General features: G+C 33.2%; 1 protein-coding gene across 1 annotated transcript; it reads right to left on the bottom strand.

Annotated features, from left to right (window-relative positions):
* Positions 1-3,201: 3,201 nt before the first annotated feature.
* LOC127728412 (uncharacterized) lies at positions 3,202-11,685 on the bottom strand. Its single transcript, XM_052235777.1, has 6 exons — positions 11,535-11,685; positions 11,249-11,317; positions 7,865-7,962; positions 6,396-6,587; positions 4,233-4,439; positions 3,202-3,384 (listed from the first exon to the last, which is right to left on the bottom strand). The coding sequence occupies exons 1-6, from the start codon at positions 11,606-11,608 to the stop codon at positions 3,221-3,223; spliced, it is 804 nt and encodes a 267-aa protein (XP_052091737.1). The 5' UTR covers positions 11,609-11,685; the 3' UTR covers positions 3,202-3,220.
* Positions 11,686-12,234: the final 549 nt, after the last annotated feature.

The raw sequence follows: 12,234 nt of genomic DNA, 5'->3' as shown, positions 1-12,234 counted from the left end.
AAACACAGCATCTAGGCACTCAAAAGACGATTATTAAAAGGGGGGAGTTACACGCAACGAATGCATACGAGGGCTACCCTATGTGTTACATATGAAAACATACAGAAGAGCTATATTAAACCAGCGACAGTAACAGATCCAAATTTTCATTTAGGGGGGGGGGGGGGGCTGCTCCAGTCCATGGCATAGGGACTTCCAGTGGCGGATCCAGAACTTTTCATAAGGGGTGCCCGCTGACTGACCTAAGGGGGGGGGGGGGGGGTTAGTGATACGTAGAGTCTACCATGTTTTACTGCGAAAAATTTTGATTTTAATACAGAATATTTATTGCATTGCAATCTACTCACAATTGTATTGACATATTTTAGTAATTGAAATTTGATACAAAGGAGACATGGAATAATCGATCTAATAGGATTTGGAGAGAACCTTAGAATTCAAATCACGAATAGTCATTATCGTGTTAATCTTCCGAATCTTGACAAGTGGATAAACTCAACAGAGATGGTGACAAGTACTGACAGCAACTAGCACACATGTGATATACATGTTATGGGGTAAACTGACTCTATGAGTAGATTGAATGATTGATTGCCTATTGCTTAACGCCCAGTACAAAAGATGTCGTGTGCATATTTGGAACGAGTTACATGTGTAGATAGATTTAATCATTAAACATTAATTTCGGTATAAATTATTTTTTCATGTTTTGAAGACAGCATGGTCATATGAAATGTTAGTGATACTGAAACTAACTCACGATTACTAAGTTTCCGTAAGTAACCTCAACAGGGCTTTTCTATATACTTTGTTTACTTGTCAATTTCAAGTATATTAATGGTAACCGTTAGCAAACTATGTAATATGACCATGACCAAAGGATGTGCATTTTATTAAGATAATGTTTATCAATCGAAATCTTCACAAAAGACCCTTGATAATCACTTAGTTTGGATGCATATATGATGTTTAGACAATGACACTTTAAATTGAACTGTACATGCGGTCAATTGAACTTCATCTAGAGAAGCTTACTGATTTGCTACGATTTTGAGTATTCAATCATTGTCATTTTTGCGGTGCCTGCGGATATTGAAGTTTTTATTGCTTTAAGATTTTTGTTTGCTGGGTGATCATTCGAAATATTATTACAAATATTGTTCATTTATCAGTCAATCGTTTAAAGCGATCCTTTCATTATCAACAATCAATAAATAAATCAATCAAATGCATACATGTAAGTTGTCCCTCTTTTTTTATATTTCATAAGAATCTCTCCTCATGTCAATTATTTGTATTTAAAAGTGTTTTCTAATTCCTTTCGGGGTCTTGCCTTGTCCTCCATTCAGTTAAAATAAGCTTTTCTCATATTCACCCACCAGATTTGGATAAAATATGTTGATACGTAATATCAAGTTATAACGCATCACGCAATGGCGGATTGGTATTTGACTCTCTATCTAACTCTAAGACGTCACCAAATTCATAAACCATCGGTAATGTAAATTTTCTAACCCTGAAACATAACCGAATGTGAAATTTTAAAATTAAAACAACTTTCTTTTACTGGCATAAACATCAAATGCATTCAAAATATTAAAAGCACAAAGAACAACCCCCAAAAAAAACAAAGCAAGAACAACACGAACCCATTTAAAAGAAAACTACAAATGATCACAGGTGCTCTGGAAGGGCAAATAGAACCTGCTCCACATGTGGCACCCGTCGTGTTGCTCATGTAAGTACAAAGTCGGTGATAAGACACATTCGGTGAAAAGAGGACGAGATTGTGGTTACGACAATTAGAACATGTCCGTCGTCATCTTTGAAAAAGACATTCAGTAACGTCAGCCAACTCGTGATTGCGTCCGTAAAATTTAAGATAGGATGATGTTTACTTCTCCACTTGGAACTCTTGGTTTGATAGCTTCCTTTTGAGCAGCAATCCTCTATCAAGGAAATCATGGTAGGAAATGCAAGCCATGTAATATCGTATCAACTGGGAGATATTATTAGTTACATAGTGTGCTAGTGACCCAATACGGTATATATGGGGTCAGTAAATTCCATATGGGGTGAGAGCGAAGCTCGAATCCCCATATGGTATTTACTGACCCCATATATACCGTATTGCGTCACTAGCACACTATGTAACGAATTTCTCTTACCGACTATCTTAACATGTGGTATTTAGACTAGTGACCTATCAAAGTGAGCAAGTCTCCAATACCGTTAGCATTAAGAAACTACTTCCATTGGTCATACAAAAAAACAAATGCCAACAATAACAACTTGTTAGCTTTAAATGTGTTTTATGAATTTATTTCAATCTTTCATCATCAATTTGTTCGTCTGTTGAAACCTTTAAGATTTTTTCTCAGCACCGTTTTGTTTTTATAAAGGGACGTAACACCACTACTAACCGTGTATTGAAATAAGCACCGCCTACTAACCTAATATGGAATATACATGGTCTCCACGCGGTTGCTTTTAACCAATCATATTCCTAGAAATGTATAGCAGGTAAGATAAATGTTCAATATGTAGGCGCTGCTGGAATGTTGCTACATAGAAATGGAAAGTTCACAACTGGGAAGCTAAAATCATCTCTTTTGTCGTAAAGTTTTGTTTTCAACCGACCCTCATTGTCAATTTCTAGATATAAGTCGAGCTACGAGACAGACTTAACTGTCTCTGTTGTATCCTTTATCTCAATTTCGTTAGGATAGATATGTTCTACATACCGGGTAGTCACCTAACTTTAAATTATTGATTGAGAGGACATAATCTTTATAGCGGAAAGTGAAGGTAAAGGATAATTCTAACTTCTTTTCTTTCTTCCTAAGAAGCTCCTGTGTGAAGTCAGCCTCATATGAATAAATCCGAGAAGAAGAGGCGCACAGTTGGTTCCCATGGGAAAGCCGATTATTTGTCGAAAAACACGTTCTCCAAACGTAACAAATATATTTTCAATAAAAAAATCAAGCATCTTGATAATGTCAGTTTCAGAGAATTTTTTGTTTGAATCAGACTGTTTTCTGCAAAGTGCGATTTATCCCACGATTATATCCAATTGATTAAACGATACTCATTTAAAACTCCACAATTTCTTGCTCAATAATTTAAAATTTCATTTCAGATCAATTTGACAGTCAGTTAAAATCTGTTCTACTAGCGTGAAATAATTAAAACCAGAAAAAATACTGTATAAGTTTTATTGTTAACAATCTTCTCCCATGTCACAAGTTGTAATGGTCTGATTCCAGTGAGTTCCTGGTGGGCAGTCAACTGCAAATCCGTCTTTCCAGGTGCATACGAAGAATTTGTTACAGTCAGTACTATCAGGAAAATATCCAAACTCCTCTGGGCAATCAAACTCAGATTCTATGTAAAGAAAAGGATATACACGTGTTTGTAATACATTTTGTTTCGTCACACTCGTTTCCATGATTAAAAATTACACATAGCTGTATCTTTTGTTTGTTTCGTTCCTCTTATATTTCTTGATTTTATATTACATTTATCTGTAACATTCAGCATTCTCATACTTCTGACAATTAACTGTCACCGATTGAAATAATTGTAGATGAAATCTAAGAAAACCCATTTCTTTTTAATATGCGTATATCGCAAGGATGATATTATAATTGTAACGAACAAGCTCTATATACGGATTGCTCATTGTTGAAGGCCGTAAGGTTCCTATTGTTTGTTTATATCATCGTCATATGGTCTTTGGTGGATACTTGTCTCTTTGACATTCACACAACAAGTCTTATATCGGTTCAATATCAAAGTTCATAAACAAATCGAAACGATTTATTTATCTAGGAAGTTAAAATAATTTTTTTCAGGTAAAACCTAAGAAATTGGATGAGGCATCAATTATTTATATGCTTGTTTGTATTCTGACATTGTTAAAGGCTTTAAAAGCTTCGTATAAGCAAACATGACCTACAACCCCGAAAACTTTCTTTCAATTTTTTATTTTTCTGAACATATATGAAATTATATAATAATGTTTAATTGTCACTATTTACATCTAATGGTATACCTCCACAACTTGCATGTTCTGTTTTATTTGTATAATTATTTAAACTGTTAAATTATGTAAAGTAGAAAACTTTATAAGTTGGTAAAATATATGTCTTGTTCTCTTTGGGCAAACAAAAGAGTTATAAACTAAAAAAGAACAGAAAAGACATTAGAGTAATGAAAGCCTTGAATCATACTTCCGTTTCCATCAAGTGGTGGTTGTTTCGTCTGTTTGTAATTCGTTGATGTAGTCATAGGGGGTGTTGTTGTCATATCATCATTTGTTTTGCCATCCATCGTTGTCTCAGTGAACATAGTTGTTGCTTCCTCACTGGTCATAAGCTTGGTAGTAATTTCTTGGGATAACATTTCCATTTTGCTTTGTGTGATTCTCTCATTAATAGCTATAATCAATGAATGATTTGATATGAATGAATGCATATTTTAATATTAAAGTGCAACCTGGATTATAACAAATAACTATATTCAAATATACAAGTGACTTTCAGCCAGACAAATAGGCTTACGATGCACTGTCATGATATGAAGTGTACGCATTATCTTATAAATCTATAAAAACAACATTTTAACCCATTTCCATTGATATGGCTGTAATTTTACCGTTTGACCTTTCACTTTCAACGTATTGCCCTAACTGTGCTGTTCCATCAAGACTTTTGTTTTATATGCTTTGTAATTTTTAAATTTCTTTTGATTTCCCAAATATTAGAATCATAGCTCTGAAGATGTAAACACCAGCCCATCTCTGTGGATGTCTTGTCCAGAGCTAAAGGTATATCTAGGGAGATAGTTTATTTTCCGTATCCCCCTTTTTTTAGTTACTTGTATACCATTTTTTCTATTTATCTTGAACACGTTGACCTACTCGTTACATAAGGCCATTTATTTATAAAAAAAATCCTAGAATCTCTTACCACTTTTGCGTTTTTTTGTGAAAAGTCTTAGCAAAATAAATGAAATTGCAGGAATTCAAAATATTTTTTATGGCTTTGAAATTTTTTTCCAACCATTTTATATATACTATGGTATATGAACACAACTTTGCATTTTCTGTTTCATTTGTATTAATTAAAAAGATTGAAACTGTTGAACTATATAAAGGAGAAGACTTTAAAGTGGTAGAAAATACATGTTTTGTCTCTTAGAGCAAATGAAAAAGTTATATCTTTAACGGGAAGATTAATACCAAAATTTATGATAAAAGAGATGATTTTTCATTTCCTATTGTTAATTATCCATTTTTAGGGTGTTTATATATCTCAACTTGTTCGATTCGCTCGTGTATGTAACAACGTATTTGATTTTAACGAAAGAAATCTCTGTATTACTGAAAAATTATTACACCATCAGGGTTTTCGATATCACAAACTTGTCAAAACATTTACTAAATTTTATCATCGGTACAAGGAAATCATTCGTAAATATAAATCAACATGCAGACATCTTATACGTTTAGGTATTTCACATCCAATCTTTTATGGTAATATTCTTTACAAAGCACAAAAATGTCGGCATTCACCTCAAAAGCTAACCAAACCTTTAAATAGACTTATTCGAAAGGGATATAGTTACGATACTGTTGTCAGGTCATTAAGGATTGCATATTTTGGTATTAATATTGATTCACTCATAGGGTCTTTGCATCGGAAATAAACACATTTATTCTAAAACCAGTTGTTGGCATGATACGGGTTATGTTCTTCTCATATATTTTATGATGGTATGATACTAAACCCCTAACGGGAGGGATTGTGCTTGATTTTCATATGATGAAGACATAATCTTTCAATCAGTTTAATTGAGGTCTGGAGCTGGCATGTCAGTAACTGCTAGTAGTCCTTTGTTAATTTATGTATCATTGTCATTTTGCTTAGTTTTTTTTGTTACCTATTCTGACATCGGACTCAGACTTCTTTTAAACTGAGTTTTACTGTGTGTATTGCTGTGTGTTTCTTTATTCTATATTGGCTAGAGGTATAGGGGAGGGTTGAGATCTCACAAAACATGTTTAACCCCGCCGCATTTTTGCGCCTGTCCCAAGTCAGGAGCCTCTGGTCTTTGTAAGTCTTGTATGTTTTTTAATTGTTGTTCATTTATATGTTTTGGGCATTAGTATGACGTCTATTTCACTGAACTAGTACACATTTTTATTTAGGGGCCAGCTCAGGACCACCTCCGGGTGCGGGATTTTCTCGCTGCGTTGAAGACCCATTAGTGGTCTTTGGCTGTTATCTGCTCTTTGGTCGGGTTGTTGTCTCTTTGACATATTCCCCATTTCCATTCTCAATTTTATAAGCTAAAAAATACAGAAAAAAAATTAGTATAATGAAAAATCATACCATCATTTCCTTCAAGTCGTGGTTGTGTCGTCTGTTTGGTATTTGCTGATGTAGTCATAGGGGATATTGTTGTCATATCATCATTTGTTTTGACATCCATCGTTGTCTCAGTGAACATAGTTGTTGCTTCCTCGCTAGTCTTTTCTTGGGATAAACCTTCTGTTGTGTTTTGTTTACTTCTCTCAACAATAGCTATACTCAATGAATGATTTAATATGTCTTAAAAGAACATAATTGACAGTTTCTGACTTTTATGCGACTGTCATACAAGTGAGAGGTATAGGTAGCTATAAAACCAGGTTTAATCCACCATTTTCTACGTACCAAGTCAGGAATATGACAATTGTTTTCCATTCGTTTGATGTGCTTAAGCTTTTGATTTTGCCATTTGATAAGGGACTTTCCATTTTGAATTTTCCTTGGAGTTTGGTATTTTTGTTATTTTGCTTCTTTCTTATATGTAGACAATATTGGACATTTTAGATATGAGCCAAGGCGAAAGGCTTACCCCCCCTCCCCCCCAAAAAAAACAAAAAAAACATGCTATTAACATTAACATCTTTTATATCTTGTAGCAAAATAGATTTTAAGGAAGGTCGTGGCTCTTGTTTAAAGGACAATTTCTCATAGTAAGGATTTTTTGTAGTTTTGCTGTTTTGCATTAAATGCAAAACGTGTGTAGCCCTTAAGTAAATATGTAAAAGAAGATTTTGAAAATATGAATACTAGTAGTGATATCTGGCGGACTAATATCTTATGAACATCTGAAGGATCTGTAATTATCGATTTCAAAGAGCCAAAAATGAACCCTTATCATACCTTCCTGTGGTCTAATGACAGAAGAATAACCCTACATTTGTATCTGTATGTCAGTTGTGTTCATTGTTGTTTGTATGGTTGGTTTTTCGGAGAAGTCAGGTGTTGATGTAGTCTGTTGTACTGTGAGGTATTTTTGGGCAATTCCTGCTTTCCCTTTTTATGTATCGTAATATGAAACCATGAAAGTTTTTAAATAAGTCACATTTATTGGAATACATTAATGCATATGCGACTGCAATTTCGTAAAAACGAAGTTTAATTTAGGAAAAATGTTGGCCTCTAAAGGAGAAAAACTGCGAATGAAAAATTCGGTTGACTAAACTGATCGTGTCCATTTTTTAAAGGTAAATTAGAATCAAAATACACTTAAACATTACGCGGGACGCATTGTTAGTCGAATCCGTGAATGGAAAAAAACTTAAAATGGGATGCATGTCAATCAAAATGATAAATGAATCAATAAAAACATTGACAAATGAATGAATAAATAAACATGAATTATTACATATTTAACGGTTAACATTAATTTTAATGTTAAAAGACTGTCTGATAAGTTGAAACACATGACAAGATACAACAAGAAAAAAATGGATGTAAAATCAATTGGGTCTGCATCAAATTAAGACAAAGCTCGACCCGATAATTCTTACCTGTAGAACAATTTTTATCACCAGTATGCATCCAACCAGGGCAACATGCCATTTCTGAAGAGTAGTATGGAGTATTTCTTGCACTCCGCCCACAACACCTATCAAACAATATAATGCTCTCATACAGTTCTTACTGAGCCAATAATCATGTTGTTAAAGAGTTATTGAGTGAATGTAAACTAGAATAAGAATGATATTAAAATTTCAAATGAAAATATCCATACCAAAATCTCTGTTAGATGATACGACTTTTCTTTCCCCATTGTTAATACTCCTTTCCCTGGTGGTGATGTGCCAGTGGCTCCTTCTTACGGAGTGTATATATTTTAGTTGGTTAGGTATGCGCGTGTTTGCAGTGAAGTCTCAGATTTTATTTTCCTTATTGAAATATTTTCACAGCTGGGTTAGATTGATTAATTGTTGATTGCTTTACGTCTGGTGACACCTTTTTTTTGGGGCATAACCAGAACGAGAATAAATTAACAATTTATGTTGATCATTGTCATTTTTCTTAGTTTCTTATGTCACCTATTATAGCATCGGATTTGGATTACGGATTTGTAAACTGAGTTTTACTGAGCGTATTTCTGTGTATTTTTTTATTCCACATCGGCTAGAGTAATAGAATCACAAATATACAGATGTGTTGCAGAAAGATGATTCCACTGGCAAGAATGGTTCAATCACTACATCTCATTCTTTGTGGGATAAACATCGATTCGCCTATTTTTAGAATGAAGGGATACAAAAAATAATGTTTGTTTTTGGCATTGTACAATGTTGCTATTTGGAGTATTAAGTTTTAATGGCAGATCTCTTGATCATTTCTGTCAAATTTATTCACAGCTGTTATAGACGCAGGACAATTTAGAGCTGAACATATTGTATAGACATTTTATGTTGCCCTCTATATGTCTTGTTTGCTTCCTTGGATTGCTGTCTCATTGCGTATTACCAACATCTCCTTTTATCTATATATACTCCTACACATTATGCTACCACAACCGTATCTTTTACTGGTAAATCTTTGAAATCAAGAATTCTTAAATTTTCCTTCGGAAATTAACCAAATAAATCTAAAATAAATAGCATAATTGTCCTATTTTTTAGATTTGGATATTTCAGTCTCACACTGGAAAATCTATACAAACTTTACGACACAAGACGATATTCGTTGTTCTCTATTTTTAATTGTTATCCTTATTTGGACGACGGTGTTTCTTAAATTTTTTATTGCAGTGTGTATATTTCCCAATTTGTTCCCTATGTCCGTGTCTTTACTAGTGACGTTTTAGATTTCAATGCACGAACTCTTTACAGAACTGGTAAGTTATTAAGTCGAGGATATCGTTACCACAAATAAGTTTTAACAAATTCTTTCAAAGTTACTAAGATTCGGTTTGGAAGTTTTGCTGTACCTGTAGAATTCTTATTACAAACGGGATTTCCTATCTGATTTTAACGGTGATGTTGTTTATAGACCCGAAAATTAAGGTTTTATCAACGTAAAATTATTCTTAAAGGTTGTCAGTTAAACACTGTAGTAATTTCATTGAATATTGTTTTTACTGTTATTAACATGTATATGTATATGGTCATAACTAAATATGCATTACTAAACAGTTATGACAACTTATTGTCCTACATACTGTCATAACCATACTATGTCCTTAAATTTTGGCATTGCACAAGGTCATCCTGTTTTCAGACTGTTTTGACGTCTTATATTAAGATATCTAAGATCGGCGTTTGTGTCATTTTTCTATATGTTACGGTTGTTTTTTATGTGATTCGTGTCAATCTGACGAGTTAAGCCATTTCCAACTGATATCTACAATTTTTTCGTATGTTGTGATGTTACGCCACTGTCAAATGTTAGACGGAAGGTTTAGCAGTTTCAAATATTTTACCGACACATTCTGTATGTGCCGTTCCTAAGTCAGAAACCTGTAACTTAGTGGTTGTCGTTGATTGCTGTCTGTCGTATTTGTTTTTCCTTAATTTTTTAATTATAAATCAGACCTCAGATTTTCTCGTTTCAATTGTGGTCGGGGCCAGTTTTATTGCTGACTATACGGTTTTGGTTTTGCGCATTATTGAAGGTTGTTCGGTGACCCACAGTTGCTTACATGTACATCAACGTCATTTAGACTCTGGTTTATAGTTGTCTCATTGACAATCATACGATATCTTATGTTTACATTGGAGACAGTAAAATACATTGTTAATTCTAGAAGTCTTCCAACAACACAACAATATGATTATAATAAACACTTTAAAAATCGTATTTGACAATGGAAATTTTTGGATCATAAAATACGCAATCAAATAGGACAGAATGACTAATACTAAACATGCTAAACGTGAACTCTGCTGATACTGAATTTTGTAAAAGTATGACCATATATTATGTAACGAACAAACACTTTACATTTGCAAAATAAACAAGATGGTAAATAATGAACATCTTTTGGATATGATTTCATAGTTTTAGTCCTCTATGAATTGCTTTCGTCGCTAAAATAGTCCAAAGAATGGCGGGAAGGCAGATAAGTGAGGTACTATAAAATGATGTTGCATAATTCATATTTAGATTCACCCATAGCCATTTGAATGAATTTAATTTGAAGGTATCAGTTGAAATATAAGTCCCGGAACAAACAGACAAACATATGAGAATAAATACTAGTAGTCGGATTCGCAATCAACCTCTGACAGCATGTAGCGAAACATAGTGCGTTGACGACGTTAGAATATCCTGATATGCATGTATCCTCCTCAAGCAAACTAAATGTTTAGAATCCGGTTACATATTCACAAACGACAAAATGCACATTTCAAAATTTTGAGACCGTATTTCCTCTTTTTAACACTTTTATGTATGTGAATTATAATGAAATTTATCCTTCATTGTTTTTCTGAAGGAGTTTTTTAATAAAAGTATGTCATTCGCAATCCTTAAGGTAAAACAACTGTTTTTGCATAGAAATGATTATTTAATACCCGAAGATATCTTTGGATAATAAAATGTTTGATCATACTGAGACCAGGATGAAAATATGGAGATGTGGTATGATTGCCAATGAGGTAACTATCCACCAGAGTTCAAATGAAGTGTATGTAAGCAATTATAGACCACCGTACGTCATCCAATATAGTGCTGTTCTACCACTGTCCCAGGTTAGGGTGTGGGCGCATGTTAACATATTTAACCCCGCCACAATATGTATGTGCCTGTCCCAATTAAGTCAGTAGCCTGTAATTCAGTGTCGTCAGTAGACGGTTAATACAACATGAATCAATCGAATGTCGGTTATAAGTAATGAATTTGACAACAATTTTGGTCGTTTGTTTCATCATTAAAACTAATATTATCATTCTTACCACCATAATCTTTTACAGCTGCAGTAATAGCTGGTTCTGTATTTTAATATCCTTCTTGCACATACATTGCTTAAACATAATTAACAAACATATTTATTCTGTGCAGATTTAAAGCATACACTGCTAATTTTTTAATTAATTACTAAACTATCTGATTGTGACTGATCTATTTTTTAGAATAAAAATATGTCAGCGAAAAAAGGGGAGAAATTAAACTTTTCAGTTTTTGACTTCTGATTTTTTTTATGCGTGTAATTGTAACTTTTCGTATACGAAGTTATCTTACCCTGACCAACTGTTTTCTCCATATGAATAGCAGAGGGAAATTATGACAATGAACAAAAAATACAGGAAATTCATCTTCCAGCCAGTTCAAAATACTTGGACAAGAATATTCAATAGCAGCTGTTGCTTCTGAAATGCTTGGTTAAAATAAAACGTAATAGACAATGTGGCAATATTGATTTGAGTTTTAAATTTGATACCCATTTGATATTTGAAATACAAGAATCGTTCTATAATATATGGAATTTAAAGTTTCAGGTGTAAGATTTTTTTCAAAACTGTACATTGACCAAGTTTAAAATAACCCAACAGTGAAATGTAACGTAAAAACTAAATTAATAGCTCTTTTTGATTAAAACATCAATTCTGAATAAAGGTTGTCAAGTTCTGCAAGAATAGTAGTTCTTATATTTTTGTACATTGAAATAAAATATGCTTTAAATTTCCATAGATCTATTTGAATTATTGCATGGATATTAAAACTATTTTTTAGTTTGGATATGTTTGCAAAATCTTTTATTCTGTGTTGCTTTTTTTTTTTTGACTATTGTCTTGTCCGTCATTCCGATTGACGCTTTCTATGTTTTTTTTTAAACTTCTTTTGCACTCTGATGTTTACACTGTCTACTCTAGCAATTCCTGAAAGAACACTTAAAGCAAAGAGAAGAAGGGACTAACCTGTTGTACACATATGATCTATA

Source organism: Mytilus californianus, unplaced genomic scaffold, assembly GCF_021869535.1.
Source record: "Mytilus californianus isolate M0D057914Y unplaced genomic scaffold, xbMytCali1.0.p SCAF_2, whole genome shotgun sequence".
Classification (NCBI taxonomy): Eukaryota; Metazoa; Mollusca; class Bivalvia; order Mytilida; family Mytilidae; genus Mytilus; species Mytilus californianus.
Note: the sequence above shows the minus strand (reverse complement) of the source record. Positions and strands in the feature narration are given on the sequence as shown.